The sequence below is a fragment of the Eumetopias jubatus genome, unplaced genomic scaffold (genome assembly GCF_037043125.1).
Source record: "Eumetopias jubatus isolate StellerSeaLion01/CBP00866 unplaced genomic scaffold, mEumJub1_p1.0 scaffold_10, whole genome shotgun sequence".
Classification (NCBI taxonomy): domain Eukaryota; kingdom Metazoa; phylum Chordata; class Mammalia; order Carnivora; family Otariidae; genus Eumetopias; species Eumetopias jubatus.
The window spans coordinates 22,203,430-22,225,308 of record NW_028274816.1 but is presented as its reverse complement, the minus strand read 5'-3'; the positions used below and the strand labels follow the sequence as shown (position 1 = coordinate 22,225,308).

The 21,879-nt window shown below is 47.3% G+C and overlaps 1 protein-coding gene and 1 non-coding gene across 3 annotated transcripts in view; one reads left to right on the top strand and one right to left on the bottom strand.

The window, feature by feature from the left end:
• Positions 1–21,879, bottom strand: part of DUS2 (dihydrouridine synthase 2) — a 50,918-nt gene that overhangs the window by 5,220 nt on the left and 23,819 nt on the right. For both annotated transcript variants that reach the window (XM_088027436.1, XM_088027437.1), the window contains 9 exons: positions 20,599–20,644; positions 17,436–17,527; positions 16,582–16,625; positions 15,358–15,418; positions 10,919–10,966; positions 5,308–5,373; positions 5,059–5,129; positions 2,806–2,892; positions 1,301–1,469 (listed from right to left, as the gene is read on the bottom strand). In XM_088027436.1, coding sequence (XP_087883562.1) covers positions 1,301–1,469; positions 2,806–2,892; positions 5,059–5,129; positions 5,308–5,373; positions 10,919–10,966; positions 15,358–15,418; positions 16,582–16,625; positions 17,436–17,527; positions 20,599–20,644 — 684 coding nt within the window. The remainder of the gene's footprint in view (positions 1–1,300; positions 1,470–2,805; positions 2,893–5,058; positions 5,130–5,307; positions 5,374–10,918; positions 10,967–15,357; positions 15,419–16,581; positions 16,626–17,435; positions 17,528–20,598; positions 20,645–21,879) is intronic.
• On the top strand, positions 20,122–20,267 carry LOC114204334 (U4 spliceosomal RNA). The gene has a single exon (XR_003608160.2). It is a non-coding gene; the product is annotated as a U4 spliceosomal RNA (small nuclear RNA).

The following is a 21,879-nucleotide window of genomic DNA, read 5'->3' as shown; positions in this document are numbered from 1 at the left end:
TTGATTCGCTTGTCTGTGACAGAAGGCACCTGGCTGGACCAGACACAGCCCTGCCTATGCTTGAAAGCCACTCCCATCCTCCAGGACAACAACTCTTGAGGAGCTGCCAAGGGACAGACTGAGTAGGAATGATAACAACACCTTTTACCCAGTGAGCAGTGCTGAGCGTGTCTTCTCTGCTCGTGCCAGCCAGCTGCGAGAGCTAGACAGGTGGCCTGGGCTAAGGCAAGCCCCCCTTGTCTCTGGCTGACCCAGGGTACTGGAGAGCCCGGTAGTCGGTAACCTGCCCAACAGGACACCTGGAACCCAGGGGATGAGGGCTGTAGCATCAAGCAGGGAGGCTCCAGGACACAAACTGCCCATCTCTAGACAGAAGCCTCAGGGCCTCCTACCATCCCCAGCTTGCACAGTCCTGGGGATACCCACACGCCATGGCGGCCACGGCTGCCACAGGCATGGCCATGGCCTGAAGAAGGTATGGGCAGGCTGAGGATCTGAGAAGCTCCTGACCCTCCCAGGAGGGTGTGAGCCCCAGTATTGAAGAGGATGAGGGCTGGACTCTCTGCTCAGGCCCAACACATTGAAGAATTAGAAGTCCACTGACTCTCTCTGCCTGCAGACAATTACAGCTAATAGAGTTTCAGAGAATTCTAGGATTGTGCCAAAGGGACAGAGCAGGTGAACTGGTCGAAAAGTTCCTTTAGAGGGAAATGCCTCTGGCACTACCATCAAGCTCTCAGTGAGAGGAAGAGGCTGGTCCCTGAGGAGAGGGTTAAAGTTAGGCTGGTCCCTAAGTCAGAGGTTAAAGGATTCTGGGAATTAGCAAGAAAAGAGTTTTAGAAGTGATCCTGACTTATGACCAAAAAGAAGTCTCTACAGAGATAATCTGTCCTCAACAACAGTTACAACGGCCCCTCCTGGCTGTCAGGCACCAGCCCTTTGGCATGGGTGTCTTCAGTGACACAGACCCCACTGTCATTGTGCATGCATGTATGTGGGGGGACGGGGGGATGAGAGAGAGAAATACATCACATGTTTGGGCAGCATCCAGAATCCAGCGGTCCTTACTACGACCCCCACGCCTGGGAAGCTTTCAAAGGAGGTGACAGTAGGGGCATGCCTCCCCAGCACACTCTCTTCACACTGCAGTCAGGGAGACCCAATGCTACATTACAAGAACTAAAAAGAAAAGGAGAGGAGCAACAGGGCTGCTGGTGGCTGGGGGCTCACCCAAGGTACTTTTTGCAGGAATATGGCAGACAGTGAGAAATGTTTCTTTTGAAAAAGTACATAGACATACATATCGGATGTACTTCTGCATGACCTCCTCCAGGGGTCGCAGACCCTCCTTGAGAAAGATGGATGGGTTCCACATGGCAGCTCGGGCCACCATCACCGAAGAGGCTGCTGTGGCTTGTCGAAAGTCCTCTATGTCCAAATACTTTTGGATGTGGTCGTGAGATCCTCCACTGAAAGGCAACAGAGGAGTGAGGGGTGTCCCCATCCTTATACCAGCATTTTCAGAAAAAGGCAACTCCCAGAACTGCTACTCATTAACTGTATGGCTTTGGCCAAATCCTTCAGCTATGAGCACTTCGGGAGAATGGAGGTCATAACGCACACCCCACTTTGGGGTCAAGAACACCAAGTGAAATGACGCAGTGAAACAGCCTGAACCAGGCCTGGCCCATAACAGGTCTCCCAGAGATTTTACCTTCCTTCCTCCTCATCCTAAAGCCAGCCCAAATCTGAAGACATGGGTCTGTAAGTGGATGTTGGGATCACAGGAAAACCCCCAGCCTGGGGCACTGATATACCTACTAATGGCTGGGTCAAAAACCACAGATGCAGTGGTGATTATGAGAGGAAGGAAGGAGGCCCACTTTGGTTGCAATTTCCCTTCCTGCCACCCGGGAAGCCCCAAGGGCCCCCTTGGAAACCGCTCTGTTTGTATCTGTTCCATTAGGAGTCAGGTGACAGCCTCAATTCTGAGACAGTGTTGTATGTACTGTGGGAAAGACTCTCAGGTGGCGGCAGCAGCATCAGGACCCAGGCTCTTGAGTCCTATCCTCTCCAAGCCACTCCTACGACTCCTTGGCCTAGCGACAACCAGGCCTGGCTAACACCCCCAACCTTGGCTCCCTTCTTCCTTCTCACAGTCAGGCATGCCTATTGTCAGGACTTCGGGGCTTTGGAACTTCTCTGTTCCCCTCCTGCCCTCGGGCTCGGTGCCATCCTACGGTGCAAGGCTACGCTGGACTCCCAACTGGCCCACACAGCCAGCTCCCCAATGACAACTGAACACTGTCTTGCTACTAAGCCTCTGGGCTGGTCACTGGTACCTCACAACTGTTACCTGTCTCGGCTCCTGGTCCTGTAGCTGCCCAGAATGCTTTGGACTGTGACCTGCCTTATGCCCCCTAAGCCATATCTCTGTATGCTCTGGCTTGGGACTACTCACCCTACACCCTGCACACCTAACTCTGGGTGTGACATGACTGTCCCCTGGGCCTGCTTCAGCGGCCGCCTTCTCGCTCTCCCGGTCCCGTGAACACCCCTTACCTCAACCCATCCATCAGAATGCCCTGCCTGCTGCATACCTACAGCAGCCACACACCAGAGGCCAGGGGACATGACAGGTACTTTTCAGCCTCATGCCCAACCTCATGTTTTTGTCCCACCTTTTTTTCCTTTTCCCTTAGATCATTTTTTAATGTTATCTGAGTCCATTTTTTGTATGTCAACTCAAATCCCTCAGAGTGAGGTGGAGCATAAAACAGGAAATGATGAAGAAGAGAGGCTTACTTGGCTATGACAGGAATGGAGAGGGTTTCAGCAATGGCTTTGATGGCTTCACAGCTCACAGGGTGCTGAGGTCGTTCCTCCCGCTTCCTTGGAAATAAGGAAAAAAGATGGGGCCAAGGGCTGAGGCCATGTCACAGTTTGGACAGGTTTACCTTAGCCAAACCCTACTGTCCTCCCTGCTGAACCTCAGGAAGGTCACACGGCCACGAAGGACAGGGTTCTGGGCGCAGAGGATGTCTCTCCATGACCTCTGTTGTAAGGGGCAGGAGCAGCATAAGCCCCTGCTGGGAAGGCAAGTCCAGCTCTTGCAGGCCGGCGGGTGAGGCATGGCAGAAGAGGGCTGGTATGGGTGGCCTGGCTCCCAAGGTCACACTGCCTTTCCCTAGCTTTCCCTCACCTCTGCCAGAGATGAGGGACGGTGCTTTAAGAATGCTGCCCCTACTGTCCCAGTCCTGCCCTCCCTACAAGACTGGGAACAGCTGCTGCCCTCAGACTGGCCACTCCCACACAGCTGCCTATGCTGAGGCCAAGTTGGGCAGCTGATTCTGGGGAGAGGCACCTGGCACAGGGCAGACCCCACAGCCAGGACAGGCCACAGATCATGGCTGTCACAACGAGCCCCGGGGAGGCAGGACCACAGCCTGGGGCCCCTCCTTCCAAGGTCAACTGCAAGAAGTTCTTGTGTATGAGTAAGTTTTAGGGATACTGAAGTGAGCCCTGATCTAAGCTGTGCTCAGGAATGAGCAAAAGAGATGGTCGACCAGACAGACCTTGCTCAGTTCTTGCCTGGGCCCATCCTTTCTGGTACACTCCTCAATAAAAGGGTCAGGGGCCACAGGGCCTCAGAAGGCCTATCAACCCATCCCTCACCTCCACCTCCCCACACCCTCAGCAGCCAGGCCAGTCCATCCTCAACAGCTTTGATGGCCTGAAGGCCCCTCTTTAAACTCACCCATATCTGTCTTCCTGGTGTTTCCAACTACTGGCAAAAAGGAATAGCTATATTTATTCAGAGAATACCAGATGCCAGGCACTATGTGAAGGCTATATATTCACAATCTCATAAAAGCCTCAAGACAACGCTATAAATGAGGAATGTGGTGCTCAGAGAGGTTAAGTGATGTGTCCAAGGATACACAGCCAACAAGCAGCAGAGCCGGGAGCCCAAACCAGGCAGCCTGAGCCTAGAGCCTGCTGTGGCAGGGAGGAGTATGTGTGTACATGTGTGTGGCCTTTCACCGCCCCCTACTGGCTTCAACCCGTACAGCTCTGCTTTTCTCTTTCACATGTTGGAGTTAACGGGTTCACTTGTCTGAAACGCGTAATAGACACAACCAGCAAACAGTGGGCTGTTCCTACAAGACCCCTGAAGCCCAAAAGGAACAACACTCAGAGAAGAGAGGTCACTCTGGCCAAAGTCTGTTGACCTGGGATGTACAAAAGCACATCGTAGACACAGGGAGCAAGTCGGCCTGGGAAAGCAAAAGGAGCCGTCAGCAGCACGTCAGCTCCCAGAAGAGAGCACATTAGCTGCAGATACAAGGGCTGTTTCAAGTAGTCACCGTGACAGACGGTGCCTTTAAAAGAACAGCCATCTGCTTAGGATCATTTGAGGGAGAAGCCATTGCTCAACGTAGTGGAAAGAAAATGAGATTCACAGTTCTAATCCCACCACTTCCTGGCTGCATGGTTCAATTCTGAACCTATCACTTGATCTCTACCATTTACACATCCTGAGGGTATGGGTCTTTCTCTTTCCTCTTGTGTCTCTAAACTCAGTCTTCCTCTCCGTCTGTCTGTCTTTAAACTCAGTGCAGTGTCTACCACCAGTAGATGCTCAGTGAATGAAACAAAGAAGAATGCCAGCCTACAAAGGGTTTGACTGCCCTCAGGACTTATAGGATGTCAAAGAGCTAGGCAGAGGTAGGCTGCATATGTAGAAGAAAAGCTGGCTGTCACCTGGGGTCTGGCGAAGCATTGTTGAGATAGCTGGGAGCTGGGGCGCCTGGGTGGCTCAGTCGGTTAAGCGTCTGCCTTCAGCTCAGGTTGTGATCCAGGGGCCCTGGGATCGAGCCCCACATCGTATTCCCTGCTCTGCGGGAAGCCTGCTTCTCCCTCTCCCTCTGCTCTGCACCCCCAGCTCATGCTCTCTCTTGTTATCTCTTTCTGTCTCTCAAATAAATAAAACATTTTTTAAAAAAAGAGAGCTGAGGACCTCCCTGCAAGTCAGTCACTAGCTAGGCAACCACTCACCGGCCATGAACTGCGACGGCAGCGATGCCAGTCCTCTCTATCCGCTTCACAAGGCTCAGGGTATCTTCCAGCTGAGGAGGAGGACAGCCCAGGGTGGTTACTGAAGCTACCGGGGGAACAGCTGCCAGCTCCCAGAGTGGGCTCAGCCCCACTCCCTCCTCCAAACCTAATTCAGCTCCTCGAGAATCACTCACCACCCCACAAATGAACATCCCCAGGGAAAATGCACCTTGAAATGTAGCACCTTACCGATGGCAGGATGCGAATCTTGCAGGTCACGGGTCTGCGGGTTCCTTTAACAAGAGTGCTAAGGATCTGCGGACAGGAAAACACAAACTATTCTAGAAAAACAGCCACACTGCTCAGACTAATTAACTGTGCTACAGGCCTGTGCATCACCGTGGCATGGACAAGTCTATGTTCACGTAGGTGTCCTTCCTTTCCTACGCTAGCACCCCAGCGCCAGAAGCCCCTTGCCTGGTACACCGTGGTGTACGTATACTTGGTAAATGAATGAATGAATGGACCTGCATGCATGCCTATGTAGAACACAGTAATCCTTTGCCAGGCAAACATCAGAATCATCTGTAGAGCTTAAGAAATACAGAATCTTACATTCTACCCTGTACTTCCTAAATGGGTCTCTAGGGGCAGGGCTTAGGAATATGTGTTTTCAAAAGACTATATTATCCAGCCATAAAAAATGAGGAAGTCCTACCATTTGCAAAAAACATGAATGGACCTTGAAGCATTATACTAAATAAGTCAGAGAAAAACAAATATGGTATGATCTCACTTATATGTGAAATCTAATAAAAAGAAAAGCTCCTAGAAAAAGAAATCAGATTGATGGTTACCAGAGGCGTTGGGAGGGGGAACTGGAGAAAGGTGTCAAAAGGCACAAACATCTAACGTACAACATAATGCCTGCAGCTAACACTGCTGTAGGATATCCAGGAAAGTTGTTAAGAGAGTAGATCTTGGGGTGCCTCAGTGGCTCAGACGGTTAAGTGTCTGCCTTCAGATCAGGTCATGATCTCAGGGTCCTGGAATGGAGCCGCGCACTGGGCTCCTGGCTCAGCAGGGAGTCGGCTTCTCCGTCTCCCGCTGCCCCTCCCCACCCGCTGCCTCTCCCCCCCGCTGGTGTGCGCTCTCTTGCACGCACACATGTGCTCTCAAATAAATAAAATCTTTTTTATAAAAAAAATTTTTTTAAAGGTTCAGCTTAACACCCTCCCTCCTCAACATGATTCTGAGGCCTCGTCCTGGTTGAAAAGACATGGAGGACAGCTTCTTTCCTGCTTGAAGGCCACGTTCCCCAAGTGCTATTCCAGGATCTGCCAAGTGAGGGAGCCAGGAAGGTCGTACAGGTCCTGCCTGGGCCCTGTCCTCATGAGCCTCTCTCTCTCTTTTTTCTCATGTACCTCTCTTTAGGTGGGCTGGTTACACAGAAGTGAAATTGGCAAAGTAAAAGACAACATATTCAACACACTAAAAAGTATTAATTTGCACAGTAATTGCAAAGGACTTCAAAGAAAGATCAAGAGGTCATACAGGAAAGAGTCAGATCACATATGAATCAGAGACCAAGAGACACGCAGAAAGGGGCACCTGGGTGGCTCAATCGTTAAGTGTCTGCCTTCGGCTCAGGTCATGGTCCCAGGGTTCTGGGATCGAGCCCTGCATCGGGCTCCCTGCTCCGCGGGAAGCCTGTTTCTCCCTCTCCCACTCCCCCTGCTTATGTTCCCTCTCTGGCTGTGTCTCTCTGTCAAATAAATAAATAAAATCTTAAAAAAAAAAGAGAGAGAGAGAGACATGCAGATGACAATGAACGTCTGTCGTTTTGCTATATTCTTCCCTCGTCAAAAATTTCAGGCTAGGGGTTCATGGCTGGCTTAGTTGTAGAGCATCCAACTCTTGATCTTGAGGTCGGAAGTTCAAGCCCCACATTGGGTATAGAGATTACTGTAAAATAATAATTTTTAAAAATTTAAAAAAAATTCAGGCTAGGCAAGCTGGAGGGAAGGTGATCCCAAGAGCCCTCTTCCAAGAACTGGATTGCCAGCAGAGCACAGGGGACACCCAGGCCACTGCTGTCAGTCTTGGTTCTAGACAAGTGGGGGCAGCAGAGAGCCAGATTGCAAGAACCAGTCCCAGAGGGCTTTCTCTCAGGCCGAAGCTGAGACAAACCAATCCAGAAGACATACCAAGAAGCTGGGCTGACAAGGCAGGTAGACAGATAAAGGGCAAGAGAGGGCCTACTGGCCTAAGCACAAATGCCAGGGACTGGCAGGAAGGAAAAGTCCCCAGATGCTGCCCCAGGAGTTGGACTGGGCCTGTGGTTCTAGGGTCACTCTGGCAGGCCTTAGGGGGCAACTACCCTTTAATGGGGTGGGGGACGACTGCCAGATCCACTGAGGTACACAATAAAAATTCTCTCTCTAGTCCTATACTTAAGACTAGCAGTACCATCTCTGGAAGGTTCCTTTGCTAGTGCTGACTTAGAATCCCCTGATGTTTGGTGACTAAAGCAATGTCAGCTGGTTTGATCCAGTTCTGTTCTGCAGAACTTCCTTTGCTGTATTTCATCCAAGTAGCTCTAAGCACTTTCTTTAGTATTTCTGTTCAGTTCATGTGCGTGTTCAGAATCAGGAAGGAAATTAGTAATCAAAATCCCCAGCCACCTGCAAAGGTCACATTAAGGGGACTGGGTGAATACAGACTGCTTCTGGCTAGGCTCTAGCATGAAACCCTGCTGGACTCAACTCTCCCAGATCCAAGTTACACCACCTGTCTGTGGTGTGAAAGTTTGAGGGGGGAGAAGGACCTGAGGTAAGCTCGTAACACAGATAACACAGCACATCCTCCTACAGGCAGGCTCATCTTACACCTCTCCTAGCTGACTCAGGAAAAGTTGACTCTTAGCTCCCCTGGTTGTTGCAGGATGGGCAGAAAGGAAGATGGGAGAGCATAGGCTTAGGAATCACTGGGAACTGAGTTCAAGTCCTGGCCCTGCCAACTGTTAGTCATAGCCTCAGTGTACCATGCACAGGGGAATGCCCTGGGCAGCCAGGGGGCCCCAGGAAATCTTGGGTAGGGGTGAGAGAGGGGACATTACTAACCTAGAGTCTAAAATGAGGTTCTTGGGGCACCTGGGTGGCTCAGTTATTGAGCATCTGCCTTCGGCTCAGGTCATGATCCCAGGGTGTTGGGATCGAGCCCCGCATCGGGCTCCCTGCTCGGCGGGGAGCCTGCTTCTCCCTCTCCCACTCCCCCTGCTTGTGTTCCCTCTCTTGCTGTGTCTCTCTCTGTCAAATAAATAAATAAAGTCTTTAAAAAAAATAAAAAATAAAATGAGGTTCTTAATCTAGGGAGGGTACATTAGAGTTACCTAGGACGCTTTCTCAAAAGGCTAAATAATACTCCCTCCCAGCCCCTATCCACTCCAAGGGTATATAGAATTCTCAACAGATAAAATCCTTTTTTAGTATTATTATTGTAGTAAAATATATATAACATAAAATTTTCCATTTCAAGCATTTCTAAGTGTATAATTCAGTGGCATTAATTACGTTCGCAATGTTATACAACCATCACCATTACCTATTTCCAAAATTTTTCATCATCCCAAACGAGTATCTTTATTTTGAAAAAATTCTGCACATAGCCTTGAAATGCTCCCACAGACAAGACCATGGACCTAAAACACCAGCCTGAAAGAACCCACAAGGTTCTCACCCACGTCACCCAGTCTGCCAGCCAAGTTTGAACCTGCATCTAATCCAGTCCACTATTCTTGGGTCCCATCTAGCTTTGTTGTGGAAGCCTGCAACCTCCATGAGGCAAACCCCATCCACGAGTCCAACCTGGTCCATCCAACAACGCCATCAAATGGAAAAGGAATGGAATGAACTGAGCAGTATAACTCTGCTGCCTCATGTATGAAATGTGCCTTATCCAAAGAGGGGCCGTGGAGAAGACAGAGCCAACAGTATGGGAGGGAGAAACCAGGAGGCTGGAGAACAGGATAACAAAAATGCCTGTGGGCACATGTTGTGACGCCAAACCACCCCACACTGGGGCCCTCTCCCCAAAGTGTGGTGATGAATTTAACATCCACAGTTGTCCAAATCCACTCCATCTTGCATAGAGGTGTCTGACTGGAGGTTCCTAAGTCCAGATGTCTACTGACCTGTAGCGAGACACTTACAAACTACACCTGGGCACCTTTAAACTGAGATACCATCAAGAGGGGGCAACTGATACTGGGGTAGGGGTCACAAGACCATGGCCCTAGCCTCAGCTCCGCCTGCTACTTATCTGCTACATAATCGTGAGCAAATTACTTTTATCTCTCTGTGCTTTAGTTTTATTATTCTTGATCAAATAGACATAACAAATGTCTCCCCTGTCTACGTCAAAGGGCTTGAGGAACAAATTGAATATATATACACATATAGGCACATTACATATTTGTACCTATATGCACATAGGAAAAACTGAAAGGCACCAAGCCCATCAACACACTGGTCTTCCAAGATCCCAAAGACAGTGGGGCTGGAGGAATATACACAGTCGAGGTGCTGACAGGGTAGCCAGCACAAATAATGGCAGCTTTTACTGGTGGTGCCTTTTCCGAGTTGCTCTAGCCTATTGGAGGCACTAGGAGGCTTAAAGCCCAGACAGGGAAGTGGGAATGGAAAATGAAAATAAAGGAGCTAAGAGGAGCAAGAGAGAGAGAGCTGGTGGACTGAGAAAGAAGTAACAGGTATATATGGTATAGCAGAAAATGTCACCCCTACAGGCCCTGGCAGCTCACAACACGGGGTGGCAAATGCCAGGGCCTCATAAACCTGGCCTTTGGAATCACCAAGGGAAGGGGACCAGAGGTGACCAAGTTCAGCTTGCCTCACATGACCCTGGCCTGATGGCTTTCAAAGGCTGGTGGTAGACTCCACCAGTAGGGAGGAGACCCACTGCTGCTCTCAGCAAGCACCCTGGGAGAGGCCATCCCCACACCCCAACACCACTGAGTCTGTCCACAATCCACAGGTAGCCTGGCGTATGCTCTCATGATCTTCTCAGAAGGGAGACAGACCACACACAGGTGGCTCTAAGTGACTCCTCAAGGCCCCGGCTCTCAGTTGACATGTCCCTAAGCCCTGGGCTTTTGAGGAACTCCAAGGCTGCTGTACACTCGCTCAGGGGTTCCCAAACCTGGCTGTATGTCACAGTCAATGGGAAGCCTTTCAAAAATTTTCCAGACTCCAGGAGTACCTGGCTGACTTAGTCGGTAAAGCATGCAACTCTGGATCTCGGGGTCATGAGTTCAAGCCTCATGGTGGGCACAGAGCTTACTTTAAAAAAAAGGGAGGGGGAGTGCCTGGGTGGCGCAGTTAGTTAAGCGACCAACTCTTGGTTTCAGTTCAGGTGGTGATCTCGGGGTTGTGCTCATGTGCTCTCTCTCTCTCTCAAATAAATAAATCTTTTTTTAAAGATTTTTTTTTTATTTGACAGAGAGAGAGAGTGAGTGAGTGAGAGAGCACAAGCAGGGGGAGAGGGAGAGGGAGAAGCAGACTCTCCACTGAACAGGGAGCCTGATGCAGGCCTCGATCCCAGCACCCTGGGATCAGGACCTGAGCCAAAGGCAGACACTTAACTGACTGAGCCACCCAGGTGCCCCTCAAATAAATAAATCTTAAAAAAAAAAAACAAAAAAAACACAGACTCCAGGTGGAGTGAGTAACTGATTCGCTAAATCTTGCAGGGGGGGAGGCAGGTGAGGGTGGGTGGGTGTTCCAGACAACTCTAGTTCACAGGCATGTGTAAGGACCTCTGCTTTCACTCCTGCAGGACTTACCTTCTCAATCTTGTCAGGGTCTGACAGCAGAGCAGCTCCCATTCCTCCCTAAGGAAAAGCACACAGAGGGTCTTCTTATAGCTGGAGGAGGGTAGTCCTTCCCCATGGTATGGCAACGTGGTATGGTAAGCCGGCACCACCCCGGGACTCACAGCCAAGAGACCGAGCTTCACTGGCAATCGGCACTTCTAGTCAAGTAGGAAGCAGCAGCATCCAGGCCCATAATGTCAGGGATCAGAGTTGGATGAATTCTAAAAGTCATCACTCTGATCCTCTTGGCAAAACCCACAGATCTAGCTACAAGCGGGTTCCACAAACATTGTTCCTCAGGAGTGCCCGTTCCCTACCCAGGGTCTCAGGGTCTTAATAAACTAAACTGCACAATATGGTAAGCCCTTAAGAAAGCAATGAATTATTCTCCCTTTGAAATGAAATCCAATACACCTTCGGCCTATCCTCCCAACACTTGTTTTGGTACCTTCACTGCCAGCAAAGCCACTTAGAGGAACATAACCTGAAAATTTTGCCCAGGCTCCTCTTCCCTGCCAGCAACAATCCTCCAGACTGACGTCAAGCTCTAGCAAAAGCCCCAGCTAACAGAAACCAACAACCCGAGGAGCCACTTAATTCCTGACATTAACAACAGTAGCTGCCTCTTGATGGTGGGATTGTTGATGGTTGGTCTTTTTTTATACTTTCCTATATCACACAAGTTCTGGACAATGGTATGAATTACTTTAATAATCAGGAAAGGGGAGCTGAACCCATTAAAAAATGAGGTAAAGGGAAAAAAACCAAATCCAATAAATAAATCCCTTGTCAGTACACAGACTGCATACTAATGAATGCTCACAGGATGTGCTCAGAAGTGTGAAGTTCACTTATTACAGTTTAATTTCATATTTAAGGGTGACAGGTTAGAATCTGAGAACTCTGAGCCACTGCAGACTCGCCCAGCCAGAGCCTGCATTTCAGAGGAGACTGGGAAGGGTGGAGGAGCTACCAGTCCTGGTCTACCTTGGCCACAAATACAAACCTCAGAAGGCTTAAGGAAGCCCTGGCCACTCACCCCCGGCTCCGTTCGTCCACCTCACACACAGTCACAGTCCTTCCTTGTGGAAATCACAGGATCTAAAATCCAGCCCTTCTACAACAATGGCTTTGTCAATTAGTATTTCCTTCCTTCCTTCCTTTCTAGTTAACGTATTTGCTTTTTTGAACAGGTAACACGTTAAAAATTTTAAAGGTTCAAAAGGGTAAAAAGTAAGAACTCCCCTTCCCTGAGAAATGGAAAACTTTTCAATATATACTTTTCATAAGGCTTCAATTTTTGAACCATGAGAAGAGAGTGGCTCTTCAGGGGGTATATACTCGTATAGCATACTGGGAGCTATCTATTCTGACTGGTCAGGGCCAGGGCCGTGCGTGCCAGATGTTAGCTATTTTGAGGAGCACCCCTACAATGGGAATTTATTCCTTATGCCAAACCAAATAAAAACTTGATTTCCTTCCCCAGGGAAAACCAGTGTCACTAGTTTCTTGTGTGTCTTTCCAAATATATTCTATGACTAGAAATGTAAACATATATAAATATCATCCCTCATATATAAATGGTGGTATACCATATCTAAATTGGCTCCTTGCTTTTCCACGCCACAATGTATCAGGGAGATTATGCCAATAATTTAAACTCTGCTCTTTACATATCTCAGAAGTACAAAGGAGTAATTAGAAGACAGCAAAACAAGGTCCCAAGTTTTCAACTCCTCACAGACAATTTCAAACCTCCATAATTCCTTGAAGTAGCTATCTACAAGGCCCTGTGGTTTTCAAGCATCCAAAAAGCCTTTCCTTCAAGTAATCTTTGCCCTCCTGGCCTAAAGCCAACGTCCCCAAGCCACCTAACTCCAGGGAACAGAGTAGCTGATTCTGGGCAGTGAATCCAGGGGGACATCTGCTGTGTCTACACTGCAGACCCTGACCGCACATCCTGTGATAAGGTTCCCAGCAGCAGCCGCACAGGACTCCCTCTGGTGCCTCATATGCAGCCAACCCCAGGCTGTCCTTGTTATCTGTCCCAAACATGCTTTTTCTCCAGCAGTCCCAATCATGTGGAAGACAAACTGTCCTCCTGACTACTGGTCTTTCCTCCCTCTACCCCAAACACTCACTCCACCTCCCCCCACCCAGTCCAATCAACTGCCAGCCAAGTCCTATCAAATGCTGCTCCAGTTTCACTTCTCCTCTCTCCACCAGGAATCTCCTAAATCCGTGTCCCTACCCCTAGCCCGTTTCCACTTGAATCTACCAGACATGGCTCTCAAATTAGTATTTCTAAGTATTTCTATCACAGAATATATTTGGAAAGACACACAAAGAAACCAGTAACGCTGGTTTCCCCTGGGGAAGGAAACTAAGTTTCTGATCACATGGCTTCTCTGTTCCAAAAGGCAGAAACATCAAAAGCCCAAGTTCCGCTAATCTGGTCCTAACCAAGATTTTCAATCCTGTGCTCTTCTGCTTCCTCTTCATTTTCCATGCCCCAACTCAAAGTTCTCTGCCTCTGCCTCATGCTGGCCTCTCCAGGGCCCCTGCCTGTGCCACTCCCTCTGCCTGCAGGGTCCCAGATCCCCTCATCAAGGACCACATCTCCCTAGAAGATACTTAGTTTAAGGGCTGCCTTTCCCCTCCTTTCTCCAAGCTGCCCTAGCACTCTGCTCTGATCTTCTGATATGGCAACGGGCACACATGTATTGCATCCTCTATTCTTTTTAGCATACATCTCAGTTTTATTCATGAAAAAACAAAGCCCTGTTCACAATTTTTTCTTTAAAAATTTACATCGTTAATTACTCAGGCATGAGTGCTTTGTGTTTATTTAGGTGTGTATGTGTATGTAAATAAAATTTTTCCTGAACCACTTACAGGTAGGTTACACTGTATCATAGCCCTTTACAACTAAATATTTGTGTGTATTTTCTAAGAATAGAGATATTCTTGGGGCACCTGGCTGGCTCAATCGGTAGAACGTGCAACTCTGATCTCAGAGTTGTGTGTCTGAGCCCCACGTTGGGTGTAGAGATTACTTAAAAATAAAATCTTTATGGGTGGGGCACCTGGGTGGCTCAGTCCGTTAAGCGTCTGACTCTTGATTTCAGCTTGGGTCATGATCTCGGGGTCATGGGATCAAGCCCCACATTGGGCTCCATGCTCAGCAGGGAGTCTGCTTGATATTCTCCTCTCCCTCTCCTTCTCCCTTTCCCCTTCCCCCCATGCACTCTTTCTCACTCTCTCTCTCTAAAACAAATAGATAAATCTTTAAAAAAAAATCTTTAGGGGCACCTGAGTGGCTCAGTTGGTTGAAGGTACGACTCTTGATTTGGACTAAGGTCATGATCTCAGGGTTGTGAGATCGAGCCCCACATTGGGTTCCACGCTGGGTGTGGAGACTGCTTGGGATTCTCTCTCCCTCTGCTGTGTCTCCCCCCTGCCCTGCTCTCACTCTTTCTCTAAAAAAAAAAAATTAAATTAAAATTAAAAAAAATAAAATCTTTACTAAAATCTTTACCCTATTTATTTATTTTCATGTACATGCAAAAGCGGGGTGGGAGGGTGAGCAGAGGAAGAAGCAGACTCCCTGCTGAGCAGGAAGCCTGCTGTGGGACTCGATTCCAGGACACTGAGATCATGACCTGAACTGAAGGCAGACGTTTAACCGACTGAGCCACCCAAGTGCCCCTAAAAAAATAAAATCTTTTTTTTTTAAATTTATTTATTTGACAGAGAGAGACGGTGAGAGAGGGAACACAAGCAGGCAGAGCGGGAGAGGGAGAAGCAGGCTTCCCACCGAGCAGGGAGCCCGATGCGGGGCTCAATCCCAAGACCCTGGGATCATGACCTGAGCCGAAGGCAGACGCTCAACAACTGAGACACCCAGGTGCCCCAAATAAAATCTTTTAAAAAAAAGAATAGAGATATTCTAACAAAACCATAGAAGAGTTATCAACTTCAAAAACTTATACTGATACAATATTTTTAGCTAATCTGCTATGGCCCGTAGTCCAACTTTGCCAGTTGACCTAACAATATCCTTTTGAGTATTTTCTCCATCTAGTACGGACCTAGTCCAGAGTCAGGTAATGTCTTGTTAGTTGCCTTTACTCTGTACCCTGTATTTGTGAGGTGTATAAAGAAATCAGTTTAGGGACGCCTGGGTGGCTCAGTCGGTTAAGCTTCTGCCTTCGGCTCAGGTCATGATCCCAGGGTCCTGGGATCGAGTCCCACATCGGGCTCCTTGCTTGGCAGGGAGCCTGCTTCTCCCTCTGCCTGCCACTCTCCCTGCTTGTGCTCACACTCTCGCTCTTGCTCTCTTTCTCTCTGACAAATAAACAAAATCTTTAAAAAAAATTTTTTTTAATTTAAAAAAGAAATCAGTTTACCTTGGTAGAATACTCTTTTGGACAGCCCATGTTTACATCAATACCAGCCACATCATTTTCCCTGGGAAAACATGAGGTAGAGAAGATTATAATAAAGATCCAACTTGAGGAGAGAATTTAGAGTCAAAGGCATGGATCTGTGCTCATGAACCTCTCTTACCAGGTCCCTGGCCCTATTAAACATGCCAACCCCCAGTGACAGAAGGTGAAGAAATTGGTCTCTGAAAGGTACAACTGCTTTCCCTGAGCAGAGTTCAAGAAGAGCATATTGTGCTCAAACATCTACAACGGGCTAGTTTTGGAGGACTTTGCCACTTGGGAATTATATCAGATAATCCAAATACTGAGCCACATTGAACTTGATCCCAGAGTTCCAGTTCTGACTTGGGTCGTGAAAGCCATTTGTCAATGCACAGAAGTGACATGAATACCAGAGCCCGTTCCCAGAGCACTGGTTCTAGAAGTTATGGGACTGCCTTTGTTTGCTGGGCTGCACAGTTGGTTTACTCCCAACAATTTTCAGATGTGGAAAGGACCCTGAGCTCATCCTCTGGTGTGTATACAGTTAATAGTCTGTAACTAATGCCTGAGTTCCTTCTCAGTGCTATTGTAATTAATAATAATAATAGCTAACACTAATCCCTCACTACATACCACATATTGCGAAGACATTTACGTGCATTATCTCATTTACCATCACCTATAATGGCAGAGGTAGGTAGTACTACTGGTCCCACTTCCTAGGTAAGGAAACTAAGTTCTCCTAGTTAAAGTATGGTTAGGTAACTTATGTAAGGTCACTCAGCAAGCAGCAACCAGAATTCCAACCCAGGTCTGTCTAACTCCAAAGCCCATCTCTTTAACCACAGTACTCTCCTGCCTTCATTAATTTAAGCAGTAATAAGCCTTACCCTACACTTCATGAGACTCAAAACCTTAGGGATCAGTCATAAGAATCCCTGGAAAGGGAGCTTCATGAATAAACACTAAAAAATAGTTGCCTGAACAGACGTTATCTGGGATCTGGGTACATGGGTACACATGAGTCCCAGGCCAGCCCTCAGAGGCCAAAAACAGAGAAAAAAAACCAGACACTCTTAACCTGGAAAGAGAAGGTAGAGAGCTAAGAGACAGAAGGGTAGTCGCCTTCAGGGTCACCAGTAATAGTAAAGCTTCACAGCCCACAGGAGAGGCAAAGGCAGTCCCAAAGAGAGAAGAACTTACACAAGTCTGGCCACTGCAAGGGCTCGCTCCGCATCTGAAGTCCCCTGGAAACAAAAGAGGCTCCCTCAACCACCATCCATGACGCAGGTACATGTGCACAGATGCACAGACAAACCCAACGATGACACCACGTATGCGTGTGCGCATGCACACGCACTTCAGCGAGTAGAGTCTGGCTGGCATCCTCTTAAACAGCCAGCCCACTCTACTAGCTCACTGTCGGAGGTAAAAATTGGACCCGGAAGGCCTAGAAAATGTCCTCAATGCTGTGATTACTTTCTAACATACAAAAAAGTTGACAAAATTTTATAGTGAACATTCATTCATATACTCACCACTTACATTCTACAATTAATATTTTGCTATGTTTGCTTTATCATATGTCTACCCATTGTTATTACCAACCTTTTAAAAACTTAAACATCATGCAGAATCTATTTCTGAAAAAGCACCAAGAAATTCCCTAAGTGAGAGAAGAGCGCTATGGAGTCATTACAAGCCTAACGTAAATTAACTGCTCTTGAGGAAACCTAATTTTCTTTCTATGGGAAATATGTACAGACTATACAAAAAACAAAGAACGTGAATTGAATAACCAATTCTAGGGAGTAAAAATATGTTATGCCAAACAGACAACTCCTGCAACTAAGGAAATTGTATTTGACACTGGAGGCATGTAACAAGAATGCTAAAGCTTGATTTCCTTAAATCGTCTCTGACAGTGTAAACACTCATGAACAAATCTTTGAAAAACACTGAAGCAGAGTCTCAGGAAACCACCACTGTGCAACGGAGCCCAGGTATTTAAGGATGAGTAACCCTTGGGAGGGCGCTCAGCCCCTGGGATCTCATACCATCTGGAAGACAACCCTGTTCTGTTCTCTTTCGCAGGTGCGGAAGACTACTCGGTCATCAGGGGCGACAAAGTCCACTGTGCTGAGCACCTCTGCAAGAAAACACAAACACACCGGGCCACTCAATGAAGAAAGGAAGTTCAATCTAGCCTAACCCTGGAAGAAAACACAGCAAAAATATCACTTTGAAGGGGAAAAAGGGATGCTGGAAGTACACAATTCTTCAAAGAAATCGGTATGCACATGGAGGTTTCTGAGGTGCTGATGATGGTCCAGTCCCTGACTTAGGTGATGGTAGTTACATGCTGGTTGCTTTACAGTTATTTGTTATACCACATGCTTTTGTTTTATGTACTTCATTGGTGTAGTGTGTATATTTCATAATTTTTAAAACACTGAAAAAAAATGTATACACGTGGTACCTTGTCTGTATTTCAGGTTTGGCCCAAATATTCCCAGTGTCACTCTGAGGTTGAGGAAAGTTGCTGTTTCTTAATTTACCATGTGCTAGGTACTGTGAGTGGAGATTCACTCTATTACAATCAACCCTCATTATGTGTACTTACGTACTTACAAATTTGCCTGCTTGCTAAAATGCATCTGTAACCCCAAAGTCAATACTCATGCCATTTTCATGGTCATTCACAGATATATGTAGAACTGCAAAAAAAGTCAGTCACCTGGTGCATGCCTTCCCAGCTGAGGTCAGACAAGGCAAGGCTCTACCTTCTTATTTCAGCTCTCACACTGTAAATAAAGTGTCTTTAAGGTGGTATATTTAATGCCACATTTTTTTCACATTTGCTTTTGTTGCTCTCGCTGTTGAAAATGGCCCCAAGCACAGAGCCGAAGTGCTCTCCAGTGCTCCTAAGCACAAGGCTGTGGGGTGCCTTAGGGAGAAAATCCACATCAAACAACCTTTGTTCAAACATGAAATTAGAGTACTGCTGACTGTGAGTTCAATGTTTAAATAGACTTACACATAAAACAAGATTATGTACTGATCTGTTAGTGAAATTGTTGTAACCCGAGGCTAACAGGAACCTAATACTGTATTTTCCCTAAAAGCAATGGTTCAGTATTTGCTAATTTGGTGTTCAAAGCAATTTTTTTTAAAGATATTATTTATTTATTTGACAGAGACAAGACACAGCGAGAGAGGGAACACAAGCAGGGGGAGTGGGAGAGGGAGAAGCAGGCTCCCCGCGGAGCAGGGAGCCCAACGCCGGGCTCGATCCCAGGACCCTGGTGTCATGACCTGAGCCGAAGGCAGACGCTTAACCAACTGAGCCACCCAGGCGCCCCTGTTCAAAGCAATTTTATAGAGCATAACTATTGCAGGGGCACCTGGGTGGCCTCAGTCGTTGGGCGTCTGCCTTCGGCTCGGGTCGTGACAGCAGGGTCCTGGGATCGAGCCCAGCGTCGGGCTCCCTGCTCCGCGGGGAGCCTGCTTCTCCCTCTCCCACTCCCCCTGCTTGTGTTCCCTCTCACTCTCTGTCAAATAAAATCTTTTTTTTTTAATTTTTTTAAAGATTTTTTATTTATTTGACAGAGAGAGACACAGCGAGAGAGGGAACACAAGCAGGGGGAGTGGGAGAGGGAGAAGCAGGCTTCCTGCGGAGCAGGGAGCCTGACGTGGGGCTCGATCCCAGGACCCTGGGATCATGACCCGAGCTGAAGGCAGATGCTTAATGACTGAGCCACCCAGGTGCCCCTCTGTCAAATAAAATCTTAAAAAAAAAAAAACAACTATTGCAAATAATAAGAATTTCATATGTTCTTCATAATAAAGCACTACAGTAGGTACCACCATTACTAGCTTCAAAGATGACTGCCACATGAAAGAGATCCAACATGGCAGATGAGAGACTAGGCATACCCTGTGCATTTATTTTGAAAAATAAATGAGATCTTTCATACACGTAAAGCACTTCCATAAATGGAAGCTGTTATTATCAACCCAGCACTAAACAGATTAGAAGATTAAAAAGGTAGGGTCCAAGTGGTGACATGTTGGGAGAGGCAATGGAAGTGAATTCCAACAGCACAGGCTCATGACTAGCAGGCGGAAGTCTGAGAGAAGAACCACAAAAACCTAGTGTGTTTATACTACAGCTTTATTTATAACAGCAAAATATTGGAAACCGCAGTAAAGCACTGATGAAATCAATTCTGACATAGCTACCTATAGATACCAACATGGGAAAAGATCATAGTACAAAAAGTCAGGGGCAAAATATGCAGAGCATGATCCCAAGGGAGGGCATACACAGAAACATGCTCTATTTTTATATACATGCTTTACTAAATGTGTAAAAAATATGCATTATTCCTCTTAGTGATTACTTTTTCAAATATGGGATTATGGGGGATTTTCATCCTCTAGGGTTATATAAAGGGTCTGTGAAAATAAAATTTTCAGAACAAAAAAATATATATCTAAAACAATTAAAGACAAAATTGAGTCATAATTTCTGATGAACTGACATTAAGATTTCACAAATGTGTATACATTTCAAAAAACCTCAGACAATACCACAACTCTAATCAAAACAGAATCAGCCTCATCAATAAAGCACAAGCAAAACCACAATTTAGCACAACCACTTCTATTTGCAAAGTACTTACATGTACCTTATCTTATTTGATTCTCACTCCAACCCTATGATTTAAGTAAAGCAGGGGAAGCTTTGCGCAGTGGCAGTATCATAGCCAATGAGGTTTATCTGAGGCGCAATTATCGCTAATTGAAAACTAAGTAAAGCAGGGGTTTTGATTTTCATTTTAGAGCTGAAAAAATGGAGGCAGAGATGTTATATGACTTGCTCCAAGTCATACTGTTAGCAAGTGACAGAGCCAGGAACAATGTTGAAGCCATCGTGACCCCAAGGCTTTTAGGGGCACCCCTTCCCCACTACCAAACCTATCAATTTCTAAGCCAGCAAGCCTGTGGGTGGAAGGTATGTTCAGTCTATCTCACATTTGGCTCTTTGTTAGAGTCTCTGGGGAGTAGTGACTGTTGTCAAGGGGGCACATGATCCACAAAACCACACAGCCAGGCGCACGGGAAGGACACTGTCACCCCAGGCAAGGGCAGGGGTAGCTAGTGCTGCTTGGGCCTGACCAGGCACACACACAATCCTGGGACCAGAACCGCACTCACCATTGACAACTCTCTTGCACTGAAGCATCTTGAGGTCAATCAGCTCCTGCAGAGGAATCAGAGGGCACTTGTCAGTGCTGGTCATGTAGGTCCTGGGTACAGGGGCAGGGACCATCACTGGGAATCATTAATGGGGGGGTCACTTGGCCTATCACCCTACTACTAACAACAAATCATGGCTTTTGGGGAATGTAGTGCTGACCTCCCCGCCTAAGGCAAGCAGGAGCCTGAGTGATCTACCCTCAATCAGCTGCTCTTCCCAGGGACCTTGGAGATGTTGGGGGCCTAGAAAGGGTGAGCCACTCAGGAGCCAGAGAAAAGACAATAGCCCAGATTATGGACACCTGGACACGTTCCTCACCTACTAGTCTCAGTTCCAGTCCATCCCCTCAAAGAACCTACTATCTCATCCCTACGCAAACAGCAGACAGTGATGGGCTCCCAGGAAATGTCCAAGGACAAAAGTGGGACCAGTGAATAAAAGCAGAGGGAGGAAGATTTGAGATCAATTCTATAAGATTTTTCTAAATGTATTTATTTGAGAGAGAGAGAGATAAGGACAGAAAGCATGAGTTGGGGGGGGGGGAGGAGTAGGGAAAAGCAGGCTCTGCAAGGCTGGATCCCGAGACCTCGGGATCATGACCCAAGTTGAAGGCAAATGCTCAACCGACTGAGCCACGCCAGGCACCCCACGGTCAATTCTAGAACTCTTGTCCAACATGGATCACACTGTGGAAATAAAAGGGGCAAGCTCTTGAGCTCTGGACATTTTCAAACAGACTCAGGAAAGAAAGGAGAAAGAGGTGTCTTCCAAATCGGGATCATGAAAATGAAGGGAAAGCTCCTATCTCCTGAAGGACTGAGATTCTCTGCCTCTTAGTAGGAGACAACTGTTCTGCTTTGTTCAGTGATCATTTCAAGAAATGTGTAAGAAAAATCACAAGAGCCATGTACCTGCCACACTGCCCAGAAGCTCATGCCCAGGGGTTCTGTGGGTCCAGAAAAATATAGGAAGAAACTCTGCCCCATATTGACTACCTATGAGCCTCAGCAAGTCCCAACTCCAGCCAAGTGGGCACAATAGTCTTTGCTCCCTCATGGGAGCATGGAGGGCTAACGTGGCCAACGGGCACCTATGGCATCCACAGGACTCCCCCCAGCATACTCATCATCCAGGACAGTACACACCGTAATGTTTCTGTGGCATTCAGGTCACCAAATACCTGATGTCCACCAGGTCTGGCCAAACAAATCACCACCACCAAGTAGTTATGGATACAC